Source organism: Ranitomeya variabilis, chromosome 4 (assembly GCF_051348905.1).
Source record: "Ranitomeya variabilis isolate aRanVar5 chromosome 4, aRanVar5.hap1, whole genome shotgun sequence".
In the NCBI taxonomy this organism is placed as follows: domain Eukaryota; kingdom Metazoa; phylum Chordata; class Amphibia; order Anura; family Dendrobatidae; genus Ranitomeya; species Ranitomeya variabilis.
Window position 1 is genome coordinate 733,360,669 of NC_135235.1, and position 18,846 is coordinate 733,379,514.

At 46.1% G+C, this 18,846-nt stretch overlaps 1 protein-coding gene across 2 annotated transcripts in view; it reads left to right on the forward strand.

Moving 5' to 3' along the window:
- Positions 1–1,643: 1,643 nt before the first annotated feature.
- Positions 1,644–18,846, forward strand: part of LOC143767959 (uncharacterized) — a 29,412-nt gene continuing 12,209 nt past the window's right edge. Inside the window, exons 1-6 of one of the 2 annotated variants that reach the window (XM_077256525.1) lie at positions 1,644–1,716; positions 2,893–3,042; positions 3,172–3,351; positions 3,435–3,558; positions 3,642–3,739; positions 17,420–17,507. In XM_077256525.1, coding sequence (XP_077112640.1) covers positions 2,965–3,042; positions 3,172–3,351; positions 3,435–3,558; positions 3,642–3,739; positions 17,420–17,507 — 568 coding nt within the window. In that variant the 5' untranslated portion in view covers positions 1,644–1,716; positions 2,893–2,964. The remainder of the gene's footprint in view (positions 1,717–2,892; positions 3,043–3,171; positions 3,352–3,434; positions 3,559–3,641; positions 3,740–17,419; positions 17,508–18,846) is intronic. The other variant, XM_077256526.1, reaches the window with a different exon arrangement.

An 18,846-nucleotide genomic window follows, 5' to 3' on the forward strand; every position in this document is an offset into this window, starting at 1 on the left:
CCAGTAAATTAGAATACTTCATAACACCAGCTTGAAAAAATGATTTTAAAATCTGAAATGTTAGCCTACTGAAATGTATGTTCAGTAAATGCACTCAATACTTGGTCGGGTCTCCTTTGGCGTCAATTACTGCATCCATGCTGAATTTTGGGTTTTCATTGGCAGTAAGCCATAATCATCAACATTAACAAAAATAAACACTTGAAATAGACCACTCTGTAATGACTCTATATAATGTATGAGTTTCACTTTTTGTACTGAAGAACTGAAATAAACTAACTTTTTAATAATATTCTAATTTTGAGAGATGCACCTGTATATTACAGCTTAAGGGCCCCTTTCCACTTGCGAGAAAAACGGACGAGTGCAATCCAATAAAAAATCGGATTGCACTCGGACCAATGTTATTCAATAGGTGTCTTTTCATTTGCGAAATCGGACTGAGAAAAATCTGGATCGGCTGAGAAAAAAATCGCAGCATGCTGCGTATTGCTGCGATTCTCGGACGAGACTCGCCAATGCAAGTCAATGGGTGCGAGAAAAAAATTGCACAGCACTCGCACCATGCGAGTTCTGTCCGATTTTTACACACCGGTGTCCTTTGAAAAGCCGGTAATTCAGCGCGGTGTACAGTAAAATCACACTGACAGGTTAGAATAGAATAGATATATACACATAGAATAGGTATATATACATATATATATGTCAGTGAGACACCTATATATGTATATTTATATTTAATGCAGCGCTAGCTAGCATAAAAGCCGCTAATTCAATTGCCGGCTTTTTCTTTCTCTTTCATAAACCCGACAGGATATGAGACATGGTTTACATATAGTAAACTATCTCATATCCCTTCTTTTATCACATATTCCTCTTCACTAATGTAAGAAGTGTCTCTGTGTGTCAAATTTGGGGGCTCTAGCTATGAAATGAAAGGGTTAAATCGCGGAAAAAATTGGCGTCGGCTCCCGCGCAATTTTCTCCGCCAGAGCGGTAAAGCCAATGACTGAGGGCAGATATTAATAGCCTAGAGAGGGTCCATGGTTATTGCCCCCCCCTGGCTACAAACATCTGCCCCCAGCCACCCCAGAAAAGGCACATCTGGAAGATGCGCCTATTCTGGCACTTGGCCACTCTCTTCCCACTCCTGTGTAGCGGTGGGATATGGGGTAATGAAGGGTTAATGTCACCTTGCTATTGTAAGGTGACATTAAGCCAGGTTAATAATGGAGAGGTGTCGTGTATGAGGTGTACGGAGTGGAGGCGTGTGTACACCTCGTACACACACGGCTCCACTCCGTACAGCCCCGCACACACATAGCTCTGCTCCGTACACCTGATACACACACGGCTCTGCGCCGTACACACATGACTCCGCTACATACACCTCGTGCACAAAGCTCCGCTCCGTACACCTCGTACACACGGCTCCGCTCCGTACACCTCGTACACACGGCTCCGCTCCATACACCTCGTACACACGGCTCTGCTACATCCACACTCTAAACCCCTCCTGACCCCACACATAAACTTCCCCTCATCCAGCACCATGACAACCAGCACAGCAGAGTCCTGCATACACTGAGGGCCCTGATCATGTGACCCCTGACTCCTCCCCTCCTGTGACCTCATCACAGGTCCTGTGCGCACAGAGCAGCCATATATGTGGAGTGCGGCTCTGTGGGTGGAGGCTCCACACCAGGACTGTAGCAGGTAAAGACCCCAATATCCACAGGTGTCCCTTCTAATTGGGGGGAAACTATCACCTCTAATAATCCTCGGACAGTTCTGACAAACACGGAAAAGTGCCCCTTTATGGAGGTGACAGAAAGTCTGTTTAGTCACTTTAGCTCCATAGTATCAGCTCTAATCCAATGGTGAGAGTGATTTACCCTGAAGAGTCACAGATTGTGGGGTTGTTATAGAATGTTATATTTAGGGGGTTTGTGTTGTCTCCTTATAAGAATCACAATGGTTTTGTTCCTTTTCCGCTGATAGATACAAACAAACCCAACTATGAAAGACGGGAAACAAGTATTACTCTCATAGTACGGGGCCTCCACACAGTATAATGTTCCCACAGTTCCTCCATTCCCCCACACAATATTCTACCACCTAAACCAATAGCTAGTAAATCCTCCCTTATCCCCATTGTTGATACCTTACAGTGCCTTTTCTTAGTTCCTGCCCACAGTGTAATGTTCCCACAGTATCAACATCCCCCACATACAATATAATGTTTTCCCAGAGCCTCCATTCCTAATTTTATTTTTTTAACATTTTAACACCTCTTTTCTTTGGGTGTTTTTCATGTAATCTGTGAAAGACTACGGAAAAATACCAAAAACCTCCATTATATTTATAAACTTGTTGTTCTCACAAAAAAATCTTTTCTAAAAGCCTCAAACTTCTGTGTGTGACTCAGAGCTGAGATCTAACGTGATAGAAGATTCCAGTGCGGGGAAGACGGGAAACCTCCATATAGAGGCTGGTGGGGATGGAGTCAGTGACCGACTCTGGACAGATCTGTTTCTAGAGCCGCAGTAGAAGATGAAGATGTCGTCCTCACCATGAAGTCGTTATTTCTCCTGTCACGTGTAATGAATATCTCCTGCAGTATTACTAATGCCGATTCCAGGGTCGGTAAATGAGACGAGAATTAGCGTTATGGAAGATGAGTCTATGAGGAACGTATTCAGCTGCCGACTCCGAGGGAGAAACTGCTTGTTGTCTGTGGCTGAAATATATAGGTTTTATTAGTAGATGTAAAGAAGGAAACTAAATACTGTAAAATAATAAACCTCCTCATATGTTTCCCTTATTATCTCCAGTAATTGTATTATTACACAGGATTTTTATGATGTTACATCGGCTCATCTTCTCATTCAGGTCTCTACAATATCGGATCCTCTCAGTGAAGATCTTCTATATAAGAGAATTTTCCTGATTTACCCATTAAGGATGGATATGGACAGAGACAAGATGGCGGAGAGGATATTACACCTCACCCTGGAGATCCTCTTCCGGCTTACTGGAGAGGTGAGAGATTCTGATGACGTCACATTACATCATTCTTATCTATGGGAATAACAGATGGACAGAACTGGAGAGGTGAGGACTCTGGAAATGTCTGTAGTGAGATTTATTAATATGTATCTCCATAACCAGGATTACACAGTAGTAAAGAAGACCTCTAGTGAGCGCTGTCAGGACCCTGTGTCTGAGGGATGGGGAAGACCCCTGAGCCCAATCACGGGGCCTCCACCTCACCCCCTGATACATGAGGACATCAATGACCAGAAGATCCTAGAACTCACCTACAAGATGATTGAGCTGCTGACTGGAGAGGTGACACTGCTGGGAATGCTGGGACATTATACAGTAACACTATGAAGGGATCGGGGGGATGACGATATCATTGTATGTGTCAGGTTCCTATAAGGTATCAGGATGTTGCGGTCTATTTCTCCATGGAGGAGTGGGAGTATTTAAAAGGACACAAAGATCTGTATAAGGACATCATGATGGAGGTTCCCCAGCCCCTCACATCACCAGGTAATAGACAGGACTAAATACACACGGCCTATAATTATCTATATATAAAGAATGAATTCAGTCCCTGTATGTGTTTCCTCCAGATCTATCCAGTAAGAGGACAACACCAGAGAGATGTCCCCGTCCTCTTCTTCCACAGGACTGTAAACAAGGAGATCCCAATGTTCCTCAGGATCATCAGGTAGATGGAGAGAAGGTGTCATGAGATCTCCCCTATTATGTGTAGACAACTGTGAAGGTTTTGTGCTCAGTCTTGTTTTATCCACCAGTATTATATGTTTTTTTTATTATCGCCACGACAGCACCCACTGAGAGAGGGGATCCGCCCCCAGGATCAGGAAACCTACAGATAAAAAGGGGTGGTCCCCCTCGCCTCCTATATTGGTTTCCTGTTCCTGCGGGAACCTGCAGGGGAAAGGTTACCTGGGCCTGTGCCTGCCGCCTGTGCAGTGTTGGGGGAACGGCAGGGGCTGCGGCACCAGAAGCAGCGTCAGGAGAGCCCTGCCTGTCCGACTCCCCCCTCGTCTGATGGTGGATGATGTGAGGCCAGGATCCGGAAGAGGCTGTCCTGGCTCACGCGGTGCAGTAGGACCAGACCGGCTCTCATCTTGTCCCAAAGATGTCCTCTCCAGGAGGATCTAAGGTGCACCCACAGGTGGTGGAAGTGCAGCTGCACAGCAATCCCAAGAGCAGCAGTGGGCTCCCGAGAGGGCGACTCCACTGACAAGAGGGTACGGAGTAATGGAGATGAACCGTCTAGAACTTGTGCTGTGCCTCCGCTTCTAGAACCGGTACCACATCACAGCTTCACTGGGTGAGTGTTACATGACTCTGCCTACTAAGCTGATTCGGCTTCTTTGTGTACCTCCCCTTCAGGCTAAGAAATCTAAAAAATCCATGCACAAAGAATGTGCCTTGTGCTCACAACCTCTTCCTGACCTCTATCTTAAAAGACTGTGTCAGAGTTGTATCAGCCAGACTTTAGAGGAGGAGTCCTCGGTTAGATCCACTGATATACGATTAATGATAAGAGAGGAACTTCAGTCCTTAGGATGCTCAAACAAGCCTAAGAAACATAAGTCCAAAGCAAGGAGTGTTACCCCTGTCTCCAGTTCTGCTTCCGGTAGTGCCCAGGCTGGATCCTCTGGTGCTTCTGATTCATCATCATCTGGTGAAGAAGGGCTATCTTGTTTTCCCATAGAGAGTATGGATAACCTGGTGAGATCAGTTAGAAATACCATGGGGCTTTCAGAGGCGACAGAGGCTAGATCTACGCAGGAAATTATGTTTGCAGTTCTTTCGTAGAAAAAGAGACGTGCTTTCCCCATTATTGGAGAAGGATTTGGTCTGGAAGGAATGGAGCAAGCAAGGGCAGCGTGAGGGTTCCTCTCTTCATTTTCCAGGAGGAGGTATCCCTTTGTCCCTTTGAGGATGATAACCTGACAGCTTGGTCCAAGATTCTCAAGGTGGACTCCGCAGTGGCCTTGACTTCTAGGCATTCTGTCCTGTCTGTAGAAGATTCTGGGGTCCTATCTGACCCTCTAGACCGCAAAGCAGGTACATTACTTAAAAGATCATGCGAGTCCTGCACCAGAGCCTTTAGACCGGCTATATCCAGCACATGTGCAGCAAGGTCAACACTTGGTTGAGTGGATTCACAGAAAAAATCCCAATTATTAAAAAATACTTTTTATTCTTATTTATGTTTAAAAACTGGTGCAGACAAAACCATCACCAAAGAAAAAACGTTTATTAAAGAAAAGCCCTAATGGGGTGCCTAACCCTATGGGCCTATCACTATACTGTACCCTACCTGGCAGCGGAGGTTGGCACCCTATTTCCTGCGCAATGGCGCCCCCACTCACCGTCGGCTATCCCTTCCATTCTAACTATCCCTATAGGGAAGGGGTAGAAAGACAGTAAAATTCCCTAATTCTGCATATAAGGCTATGGGCCTGAGGATATGACTTTTGGAGGCCAAAAAATATACTGAATTGCCCCTATTCTGATCCTGCCTCACAGCGGGGGTTGGCATCCTAGATTTCTTTGCGACGTGGCGCCCCCACTCCTCAACGGCTGTCCCAATGCTGACCCTGTGTAACAACTCTGCTGGCATCACGGCATGGCCTCTCATCTCTCACACTATCTTACCCACTGCTCCAGGTCATGTTGTGGTTTCTGTTTCTTGCCAGCTCCATATTCTGTGCCTCTGCTCTCTGCATGCTTCCTGGCTGTGTGCATATGGGGGCGGCGCCTGAACTCTCTGGTTCTTATAGGAATCGGGTGCACCTGTCTAATCTGTTCCTGACCAATTACCAAGAGGCCTCCAGAATTTAGTGCAGCTCCACCCAGTGGACTGGGCCTGTGCAATGTGTTAACTCAGTTTGTGTTTTGCTTCTGAGCTGCCAGGCCTTGCTTTGTGTCTTGCCTTCTCTGAAGGCTGTTCTCCTTGCTTTGCCTTGTATCTTGTTTGTCTGTCCTCCAGGAGGCTGAATATCCTGGTCCCTGTGTCTTTGTTCTTTTACCTTGTCTTGTTCCATTACCTTGCACTTGGCTCTGCACTCTGTGCCTTCACTCTGCTCTTGGCTCTGCACTCTGTGCCTTCACTCTGCTCTTGGCTCTGCACTCTGTGCCTTCACTCTGCTCTTGGCTCTGCACTCTGTGCCTTCACTCTGCTCTTGGCTCTGCACTCTGTGCCTTCACTCTGCTCTTGGATCTTGGCTCTGCACTCTGTGCCTTCACTCTGCTCTTGGCTCTGCACTCTGTGCCTTCACTCTGCTCTTGGCTCTGCACTCTGTGCCTTCACTCTGCTCTTGGATCTTGGCTCTGCACTCTGTGCCTTCACTCTGCTCTTGGCTCTGCACTATGTGGTTCTACCCTTGTGTCTCTTGCAGCTTTACCTCTGCTCCGCACTCCTGCGGTTCTGCTCCGTTCTACTCTGCACCGCTGCTGTTGGTGCAGTAATCTCTTGCTGCTGCTCCTCTCCGCATTCCTTGCTGTTCCGCTCTGCTTAGCCTCTGTTGCTGAGCTATCTCTTGCTGCTCTACCGCTCCTATCCGCAGCCTTTCGGTTCTCTTCCTGTGTGAACAGGTCCCAACCTGTTACTTCATACACCACACCAACCTGCCCTGTGTCTCTGTCGTACCTGCCAGCCCTTTGTCTCTGTCGTACCTGCCAGCCCTTTGTCTGTCGTACCTGCCAGCCCTGTGTCTCTGCCGTGCCTGCCAGCCCTGTGTCTCTGACGTGCCTGCCAGCCCTGTGTCTCTGCCGTGCCTGCCAGCCCTGTGTCTCTGCCGTGCCTGCCAGCCCTGTGTCTCTGCCGTGCCTGCCAGCCCTGTGTCTCTGCCGTGCCTGCCAGCCCTGTGTCTCTGCCGTGCCTGCCAGCCCTGTGTCTCTGCCGTGCCTGCCTACTCGTCTGAGTTTCATCCGTGCTCATCTGCTAATCCTGCCTGATGCCCGCACTTGTCCTAGTGTTCCTGTTTTTCAAGTGGGATCAGCAGCCACAGCCAGACACCACCCTTGAGTAGCACCTGGCAGCTGCACCTGGCAGCTACCTGCTGCACAAGCCTGACCTCACCATCAGAGGCTCCAGTGAAGACCAAGGCAGCTGTCATAGTCTCGCCCCTTCCAGGGTAGTCTGGTTCGTGGCACAGTGGGGCCACAAACCCCCCGAGCTGACACCCACCAGTCAGGGCGTGAGTGTGACACCCTGATAGAGAGATGTTAAGGTGCTAATGTGCAAAAAATAATGTAGCAAAAAAATATTGATGGGGAGAACATGTCCCAAGTGGTTATCTTTAGGAAATAGGGGCCCCTGTTATTTCTTATCCTCATTGCTTTTATCATTATAGAAGACATCTTGACATTCATTAATGGGATTACATTTATGAAAATTGTCAGATAATCATTATTAAATTTAATAGATAATCATTAACGTGCTTTTCCAGCAACTGTAAGCCCATCAATATTTTTTGCTAAATTATTTTTTGCACATTAGCACCTTAAGATCTCTCTATCAGGGTCAGCATTGGGACAGCCGTCGAGGAGTGGGGGTGCCACATGTTGCAAAGAAATCTAGGATGCCAACCCCCGCTATGAGGCAGGATCAGAATGGGGCAATTCAGTATATTTTTTGGTCTCCAAAAGTCATATCCTCAGGCCCATAGCCTTATATGCAGAATTAGGGAATGTAACTGTCTTTCTACCCCTTCCCTATAGGGATAGTTAGAATAGAAGGGATAGCCGACTGTGAGCGCGTGCGCCATTGCGTAGGAAATAGGGTGCCAACCTCCGCTGCCAGGTAGGGTGCAGTATAGTGATAGGCCCATAGGGTTAGGCACCCCCTAGGGCTTTTCTTTAATAGACGTTGTTTTTTCTTTGGTGATGGTTTTGTGTGCACCAGTTTTTAAACATAAATAAGAATAAAAGGTATTTTTTAATAATTGGGATTTTTTCTGTGAATCGGCTTTTTTGATCATTTTCCCAACAAATCGTATTTGCTGTGAATTTTTCTACTTGTTTGGGTGGACAAGCTGGAGGAACAGATCAAGACAGGATTGTCTAGAGAGAGGCTGTTGTCCTCTATTACATTGATCAGGGGAGCTACAGAATATCTAGCCGATGCTTCTGTGGATTCCCTACACCTGGCGGCAAGGTCAGCTGGTCTTGTTAATTCTGCTTGTCGTGCCCTATGGCTGAAGTGCTAGAAGGGGGATGTGCAATCAAAGTCTAAAGTGTGCAATTCCATGCCAGGGTGAGATCCTGTTTGGCAGCATGCTCGATGAGATCCTCACCAAGGCGGGAGAGAGAAAGAAGGGGTTCCCTAACCAGTCTGTTCCATGCTACAGGAGGGCCTTCAGAAAGCAGCCATTCGGTAGAAGGTGGCCTTATGAAACCTGAGATTGCTGGGCGACAAAGGAGACCAAACAAAAAGGTGCCTATTTTAGCGGATCCTCTCCCAGGAAGAGTAATAAATTCCATTGACCCTGACCCTCCTGTGGGCGGCAGGTTAAAATTCTTTTGCCACAGATGGCAGGAGATCACTTCTATTCCCTGGGCCCTGGGCTTAGTAACATCGGGGTTGAAACTAGAGTTTCGTCATTTTCCCCCCAGATTCCTTTGTCATGACCTCTCTTAGATCCCCGGCACAACAGGAGGCTCTTGAGTTGGAGGTTTTATGTCTATTATCTAAGCATGTCCTGGTGGAGGTCCCGGGAGACCAGGGGGGAAGGGGATTCCATGGGTAGTGAAACCGTCCAGGATAGTTACTACAGATGCTAGTCCTGATGGATGGGGTGCTCATATGGTACTATAACCTGGTCCAGGGGCAGCGGTCCATAGAGGAGGCTGATGACTCCTCAAATCTAAAGGAATTAAAGACAGTCAGCCATGCTTTACATCACTTTCTCCCACAGCTGTGGGGGTCTCATGTGAGAGTTTTGTCAGACAATACCATGCCAGTTGCATATGTAAATTGCAGACGTAAATTGGCAAGGCGGAACTCGATCAAAAGTGCTGATGTCTACTGTGGTGGAGATTCTGGAACTCGCCGAAGCCCATCTCTTGTCCCTCTAAGCCCTTCACATCAGGGAAGTGGAAAATCTCAAAGCAGACTTCCTCAGTCGCCATACATTATATCAGAGAGAATGGTTTCTCAGTCACCAAGTATTCAGGAAGTTAGTGGACGTGTGGAGGCTTCCGGAAATAGACTTATTTGCTACAAGGGGCAACAGACAGGTCCAAAGGTTTGCCTCCCTGAACAGGGCTGATCAGCCAGAGATGGTTGACTCCCTCCAGTACCCTTGGTGGTTCAGTCTGGCCTATGCTTTTCCCCAATGATGGTGCTTCCATCAGGAAGATGAGGGACGATAGAGCAAGGGTAATTCTCATCGCTCCTTTCTGGCCCAAGAGACTTTGGTTTTCATGGCTCAGAGCCATGTCCATATCCGACACCTGGATCCTCCCATCAGATCCGGGCTTGCTCTCTGGGGGTCCATTCCGTCATCCTCGGGTGAGTGGTCTCCACTTGACGGCGTGGAACTTGAGGCAGTTGTTGAAATTAAGGGGGTTTTCTGACAACTTGATTAGTACCATTCTACAGAGTAGGAAAGAATCCACCACGAAGATATACAGTAGAGTTTGGAGGAAGTTCCCTAATTTTCATACTTTGCCCTTTTCTAGTGAGGTTCCAATTGCTGCAATTCTTGAGTTTCTGCAGAAGGGTCATGAGCTGGATCTTTTAGTTAACAAGTTAAAGGGTCAGCTATCCGCTTTGGGAGCCCTGTCACTTTCGTCTGTCTGTCCTTCTGTCTGTCTGTCTGTCTGTCACAGTTATTCGTTCGCTGATTGGTCTCGCCAGCTGCCTGTCGTGGCTGCCGCGACCAATCAGCGACGCGCACAGTCCGGAAGAAAACGGCTGCTCCTTACTCCCCGCACTCACTGTCTGCCGCCCGCATACACCCCTCCAGTCGGCGCTCACACAGGGTTAATGGCAGCGGTAACGGACCGCATTATGCCGCGGGTAACGCACTCCGTTACCGCTGCTATTAGCCCTGTGTGACCAAGTTTTTTACTATTGATGCAGCCTATGCAGCGCCAATAGTAAAAACATCTACTGTTAAAAATAATAAAAAAAATAAAAAATGATTGTATACTCACCTACGCCGCCTTTCCTGCTCCTCGCGATGCAAGCGGTACGTTCCGGTGGCACGGATGGTCTGGCAGCAGGACCTGCAATGACGTCACGGTCATCACAAGTCCTGCGCGCCTGCGCGGAAAAGACCTGCTGTGACGTCACGGTCACGTGACCGCGACACGGTCACGTGACCTCGACGTCATCACACCCTGGGACCGGAAGCTGCCGCCTGCACCCCACACAGGAGACAGAGCTACAACGGAAGGTGAGTATATGTTTATTTTTTATTTTTTTAACCTGTGTCATACGTGGCTGGGCAATATACTACATAGCTGGGCAATATACTACATGGGCTGTGCAATATACTACGTGGCTCTGTGCTGTATACTACGTCACTGGGCAATATACTACGTCACTGGGCAATATACTACGTCACTGGGCAATATACTACGTCACTGGGCAATATACAATGTAACTGGGCAATATGCTGCGTGGCTGGGCAATATACTACGTGGCTGGGCAATATATTATGTGACTGGACAATATAGTACGTGACTGGGCAATATACTACGTCACTGGGCAATATACTACGTCAAAAAACCATTACACAGGCAGAGATGTTTACCTGTCTGAGGCCTCAAACCAATTACACTAACCAAAGTGCAGCGGACGCAAGTTAAGATGGTGGATGATAAATGCACAGGTGCAATAATACCAATACTGCAAGCCAGCCTACAATCATGATTTGGCCGCCTGGCACACCTGCGCAAAAATGATCTGTATGTAGCATGTTCACACAGAAATACAAAGCATATGGCTGTGGCCTATTAGTAACGCCATATAGCGGGCCAGCCATTGCTATCATGCATCCTGTGTGAACAGAGGCCACAGTATACAGAGCCATCTAGGGCCCAGCTGCACCCTGAAAAAATGACGTGTCCAAAAACATAACAATGTATGTAAGGTATTAGTTGGTATTATGGCCACAATACTTAAGCCGGCAACCCGCTTTTTTTTTAATTTTTTTTTTCCTCTTATGGTTTTTTTTTCAATATACTACGTCGCAGGGCAATATACTACGTGACTGGACAATATACTACATGGCTGGGCAGTATACTATGTGGCTGGGCAGTATACTATGTGGATGGGCAGTATACTATGTGGCTGGGCAGTATACTGTGTGGCTGGGCAGTATACTGTGTGGCTGGGTAGTATACTATGTGGCTGGGCAGTATACTATGTGGCTGGGCAGTATACTACGTGGCTGGGCAGTATACTACGTGGCTGGGCAGTATACTACATGGCTGGGCAGTATACTACATGGCTGGGCAGTATACTACGTGGCTGGGCAGTATACTACGTGGCTGGGCAGTATACTACGTGGCTGGGCAGTATACTACGTGGCTGGGCAATATACTACGTCGCTGGACAATATACTGCGTGGCTGGACAATATACTATGTGGCTCTGTGCTGTATACTACGACACTGGGCAATTGTCATGTCGGACGCTGTTCAGACCAGGTCATTCGACAGACAGCGGTAATTCCGCTTTTGACCACTATGTGCTCATTGGCGTCGGCTAGATTTTATCTAGCTGTTCCGGGGTTAATTTACCTGATCCTAAGATTGGAAGCTGGGCCATGCCCATTGCCTTTAAATAGCTCTCCTGATCATTGGGCGTCGCCGATTATAGCTTCAGTCTTTTGCGTTGTTATCTCGGTCTGGAGTGGAGAGCTGGTTGTTGGAGATTCGTTGCTGGTGGTGTATTTTCCTTTGTCTTATTTACTCCTTCCTATATTTGTATCTAGTTTGCCCTGCACATTTATAGTGTATTCCTGAGTGACTGCAGCGTGGTGTATATTTTCCTTTATCTTTGTCTGTGCTAACTGTGGGTATTGGTGTATTACCTCTTCACTGGGTGGTGGGCGGAGGTTTCAGCCTAGGGTTGAAACAGGAGGCAAGGTGAGGTTCGAGGCCTGGACATGCACACCATCAGTGTAAACTCCAGGTAGAGGGTCAGTCAGGATTTCCCTAGTCTGAGGGAAATTGCAGGGGCCCGGGTTATTAGCTCTTGCCCACCTAGTCTCCCCGTGACAGCAATATACTACGTCACTGGGCAATATACTACGTGGCTAGGCAATATACTACGTGGCTAAGCAATATACTACATGGCTGGGCAATATACTACGTGGCTGGGCAATATACTACGTGGCTGGGCAATATACTATGTGGCTGGGCAATATACTACGTGGCTGGGCAATATACTACGTGCCTTGGCAATATAGGGCCCAGCTGCACCCTGAAAAAATGACGTGTCCAAAAACATAACAATGTATGTAAGGTATTAGTTGGTATTATGGCCACAATACTTAAGCCGGCAACCCGCTTTTTTTTTTATTTTTTTTTCCTCTTATGTTTTTTTTTTCAATATACTACGTCACTGGGCAATATACTACGTGACTGGGCAGTATACTATGTGGCTGGGCACTATACTACGTGACTGGGCAGTGTACTATGGCTGGCCAATATACTACGTGGCTGGGCAATATAGTACGTGACTGGAAAATATACTACGTGGCTGGGCAGTATACTACGTGGCTGGGCAGTATACTACGTCGCAGGGCAATATACTACGTGACTGGACAATATACTACATGGCTGGGCAGTATACTATGTGGCTGGGCAGTATACTGTGTGGCTGGGCAGTATACTGTGTGGCTGGGTAGTATACTATGTGGCTGGGCAGTATAGTATGTGGCTGGGCAGTATAGTATGTGGCTGGGCAGTATAGTATGTGGCTGGGCAGTATAGTATGTGGCTGGGCAGTATACTACGTGGCTGGGCAGTATACTACGTGGCTGGGCAGTATACTACGTGGCTGGGCAGTATACTACGTGGCTGGGCAGTATACTACGTGGCTGGGCAATATACTACGTGGCTGGACAATATACTATGTGGCTGGGCAGTACACTACGTAACTGGGCAATATACTATGTGGCTCTGTGCTGTATACTACGACACTGGGCAATTGTCATGTCGGACGCTGTTCAGACCAGGTCATTCGACAGACAGCGGTAATTCCGCTTTTGACCACTATGTGCTCATTGGCGTCGGCTAGATTTTATCTAGCTGTTCCGGGGTTAATTTACCTGATCCTAAGATTGGAAGCTGGGCCATGCCCATTGCCTTTAAATAGCTCTCCTGATCATTGGGCGTCGCCGATTATAGCTTCAGTCTTTTGCGTTGTTATCTCGGTCTGGAGTGGAGAGCTGGTTGTTGGAGATTCGTTGCTGGTGGTGTATTTTCCTTTGTCTTATTTACTCCTTCTATATTTGTATCTAGTTTGCCCTGCACATTTATAGTGTATTCCTGAGTGACTGCGGCGTGGTGTATATTTTCCTTTATCTTTGTCTGTGCTAACTGTGGGTATTGGTGTATTACCTCTTCACTGGGTGGTGGGCGGAGGTTTCAGCCTAGGGTTGAAACAGGAGGCAAGGTGAGGTTCGAGGCCTGGACATGCACACCATCAGTGTAAACTCCAGGTAGAGGGTCAGTCAGGATTTCCCTAGTCTGAGGGAAATTGCAGGGGCCCAGGTTATTAGCTCTTGCCCACCTAGTCTCCCCGTGACAGCAATATACTACGTCACTGGGCAATATACTACGTGGCTAGGCAATATACTACGTGGCTAGGCAATATAATACGTGGCTAAGCAATATACTACGTGGCTGGGCAATATACTACGTGGCTGGGCAATATACTACGTGGCTGGCCAATATACTACGTGGCTGGCCAATATACTACGTGGCTGGGCAATATACTACGTGCCTGGGCAATATACTACGTGCCTGGGCAATATACTACGTGGCTGGGCAGTATACTACGTGGCTGGCCAGTATACTATGTGGCTGGCCAGTATACTATGTGGCTGGCCAGTATACTATGTGGCTGGCCAGTATACTATGTGGCTGGCCAGTATACTATGTGGCTGGCCAGTATACTATGTGGCTGGCCAGTATACTATGTGGCTGGCCAGTATACTATGTGGCTGGCCAGTATACTATGTGGCTGGCCAGTATACTATGTGGCTGGCCAGTATACTATGTGGCTGGCCAGTATACTATGTGGCTGGCCAGTATACTATGTGGCTGGCCAGTATACTATGTGGCTGGCCAGTATACTATGTGGCTGGCCAGTATACTATGTGGCTGGCCAGTATACTATGTGGCTGGCCAGTATACTATGTGGCTGGCCAGTATACTATGTGGCTGGCCAGTATACTATGTGGCTGGCCAGTATACTATGTGGCTGGCCAGTATACTATGTGGCTGGCCAGTATACTATGTGGCTGGCCAGTATACTACGTGGCTGGGCAATATACTACGTGGACATGCATATTCTAGAATACCCGATGCGTTAGAATCGGGCCACCATCTAGTCTAGTCATAATATTGCGGGAGATGGATGGGTTGCATGGTTTATTTCAGCGTGTGAGCGTAGCGACTCTGTACACATTGCTCGCTTGCCTCCTTGGGACCTGAACCTGGTCCTTAATGCCATGATAGGTCCTCCTTTTGAACCTTTTAGAGTCTGTCGCATTAAAGTTCATATCATTAAAGACTGCTCTGTTAGTTACTTTAACATCAGCTAGAAGAGTTAGTGACATACAGGCTCTATCTATCGACCCTCCTTTCCTGTATTTCCTGATAGGATAGTGCTGAAGCCAGAACCTTCCTACCTCCCTAAGGGAGCTGCCAGGTTTCATAGAAGTCAGGAGATTTTCCTTCCCTCCATTTTTGATAACCCTTTTACTTCTGAGGAGGAGAGATTCCACACCTTAGATGAGGAGAGCTGTCCTGAGTTTATATAGACAGAACTCATTCCTGGAGGCAGAGTAGAGCTCTGGTTGTGTCTTCTCAGGGCCACAGGAAGGGGTTTAGAGTCACAAGGAGCACTTTCACTTTGGATCAGAGATTCAATCTGTCTGGCATACTCAGCAAAGGGTGAAGGTCCTCCGGATGGAATAAGGGCACATTCGTCATGGGCTATGGCATCCTCCTGGGCTGAGAAGGTGGACATCTCGATTGAGCTGATATGTAATGTTGCAACATGGTCTTCCACATCTACCTTTTACAACCACTATAGACTCGATTTGTCATCATCTGACTTGGTTTTCGGGAGATCTGTCCTCAATATGGTAATCCCTTCCAGATGATGGTTCTCTGAAAGTATCTCAGTGGGTGCTGTCGTGGCGAGAATAAAAAAATGGATTACTTACCGGTAATAGTATTTTATGGAGTCCACGACGGCACCCACTCACTTCCCTCCATTTAGTAGCACATAATAGAGATGTGTATGTAATTCACTCCGGGTGATGGTAGTATGCAGTGGCATGAAAATGTTTGGGCACCCCTTGTCAAAATAACTTTTATTGTGAACAATTTAACAAGTTGAAGATAAAATGATCTCTAAAAGGGCTAAAGATGACATATTTCCTTTGCAGTTTTTATATATATATATATATATATATATATATATATATATATATATATATATATATTTAAAATTACAAAAAGGAAAATGGGCCAATACAGAAGTTTTGGCACCCTGCATGGTTAGTACCTAGTAGCTCCCGCTTTTGAAAGTATCACAGCTTGTAAATTCTTCTTGTAGCCAGCCAAGTGTCTTTCAATTCTTGTTTGAGGGATTTTCATCCATTCTTCCTTGGAAAATTCTTCCAGTTCTGTGATATTCTTTGGTCATCTTACATGCAGTGCTATTTTGAGGTCTAGCCACAAATTTTCAATGATGTTCAGGTCAGGGGACTGTGAGGGTTATTGTAAAACCTTCACCTTGCACCATTTGAGGTAGTCTGTTGTGGATTTTGACATTTGTAGAAGCCATCCTCTTTTCAACTTCAGCTTTTTTACAGATTGTGTTATGTTTGCATCAAGAATTTGTTGAAATTTCATTGAATCCATTCTTCCCTCTACCCGTGAAATGTTCTCCGTGCCATTGGCTACAGAACAACCCCAAAGCATGATTGAGCCACCCTCAAGCTTAATGGTTAGAGATATATTTTCCTGAAAATCGTTGCTTTTTTTACTCCATTTGTGGCCAAAGAGTACTATTTTAACCTCATCGGTCCACAGGACTTGTTTTCAAAATGCATCAGGTTTGTTTAGATGTTCTTTTGCATACTTCTGATGCTGAATTTTATAGTGAGGATGCAGGAGAGGTTTTCTTCTGAAGGCAATATTTGTACAGGTGTCTCTGAAAAGTAGAACAATGTACCACAACTCCAGAGTCTGGTAAATCTTTCTGAGGGTCTTTTGCAGTCACAAAGGGGTTCTGATTTGCCTCTCCAGCAATCCTACAATCAGCTCTCACTGAAATTTTGCTTGCTTTTCCAGACCTTATCTGGACCTCCACTGTTCCTGATAACTGACATTTCTTAATTTAATTTCAAACTGAGAAAAGAGCAACTTGAAAAAGCTTTACTATCTTCTTATAGCCTTCTCCTGCTTTGTGGACCACCACCATTTTCATTTTCAGAGTTCAAGGTAGCTGCTTAGAATAACCCATGACTGTTGTATTTTGGTACAAGGTTAGAGGTGGCTAGGTTTTTATAAAGCTGGGAAATTTGCATCAGCTGCCCTTTCCTAACGATGATAGTAAACAAGCCATAACTAACAGGCTAATTAAGGTCTGAAACCTTGGTCAAAATTATTTTAGCACAGAAATATCCAAGGGTGCCCAAACATTGCATAGGTCCATTTTCCTTTTTGTAATTTTTAAAATGTAAAAAATGACAATATATTTTATTTTTTTGCCTAAAATACAAAGGAAATGTGTCATCTTTACCTTTAGGCGTTTTAGAGATTATTTAATCTTCAACTTGATTAACAGTTCACAATAACAGTAATTTTGACCATGGGTACCATTGAGTGGTTTTTATGAAGATGTTCTAATTTTTTTTGGCGGTTCCTCTTGTACTCTGTAATCAATTCTGGAGGGGAGGGGGACTGCCTCTTTTTATCTGTAGGTTTCCTGTTCCTGGGGGCAAAACTCCTCTCTGTGGGTGCTGTCGTGGACTCCATAAAATACAATTACCGGTAAGTAATCCGGTTTATACTTGTGTAATGAGAACGGTGGAGATGGCAGGATTAGAGCTGATCATAGATGTGACTTCTCCTTCTCTCTGTGACTTTTACAATATTTGTTTCAGGGTGAAGATCTGACCCATATTAATACTACAGAGTCATATGAGAGGGATGATGAGCGGTGTAAGGAGATTCCTACATATGACTACCCAGGTGAGTAGTAACCACTAAATGCAGAGAAGTCACAGATTCTTCTCAGTCCCCGGCTGTGGCTGCTTTATTGGTGGTGTAGTCTGGCTGTATCACAATCGTGTGATCCCCATTTTGCCTTTAGATCGCAACATTCTCCTCCACCCAAAACTGTTCAAATGACTTTGGGTATTAAAAGCCCTTTTCTATAGAACATATAGCCTGGAGGATCCACCTACCCCCTGAAATTAGGAGACGCTGACCGTAACCTGCCAAGGTCTGTAAACTGCAAAGCCAAATGACAGCGTATGTAGAATGTGCTGATAAGTTAGAAATTCTCTTGAAGAAAAATACTATAATGGGCCTGTAAGGGAAAGCGGAGGATAATGATGCTTTTGGCTTCCTAGATCCCTGATATCTTATTGGATGAATCTACCTCTTTTCCTTCTGTGGTGCTGAATGTGCTCATATGATCCCTACAAGACCAGGTCCAGTCTTTCTGCTCAAACTTAACTTTTATGATCGACAACATTAAATGTGCAGTGAGGCCAAGTGTAAATTTCTGTACTGTAACAACAGCGTTTCCTTTTATACTGAATTTTCAATTTCTTTTAAAACCAAATAACGTCAAGGAAGGTTGTGATAAACTACATAAAATACATTACACCTGTGCCATGATATACAGTACAGACCAAAAGTTTGGACACACCTAAATTTAAATATTTTTCTGTTTTTTCATGACTTTGAAAATAGTACATTCACACTGAAGGCATCAAAACTATGAATTAACACATGTGGAATTATATACTTAACAAAAAAGTGTGAAACAACTGAAAATGTGTCTTATATTCTAGGTTCTTCAAAGTAGCCACCTTTTGCTTTGATGACTGCTTTGCACACTCTTGGCATTCTCTTGATGAGTTTCAAGAGGTAGTCACCGGGAATGGTCTTCCAACAATCTTGAAGGACTTCCCAGAGATGCTTAGCACTTGTTGGCCCTTTTGCTTTCCCTCTGCGGTCCAGCTCACCCCAAACCATCTCGATTGGGTTCAGGTCTGGTGAGTGTGGAGGCCAGGTCATCTGGCGTAGCACCCCATCTCTCTCCTTGGTCAAATAGCACTTACACAGCCTGGAAGTGTGTTTGGGGTCATTGTCCTGTTGAAAAATAAATGATGGTCCAACTAAACGCAAACCCGATGGAATAGCATGCCACTGCAAGATGCTGTGGTAGCCATGCTGGTTTAGTATGCCTTCAGTTTTGAATAAATTCCCAACAGTGTCACCAGCAAAGCACCCCACACCCTCACACCTCCTCCTCCATGCTTCACGGTGGGAACCAGGCATGTAGAGTCCATCCGTTCAC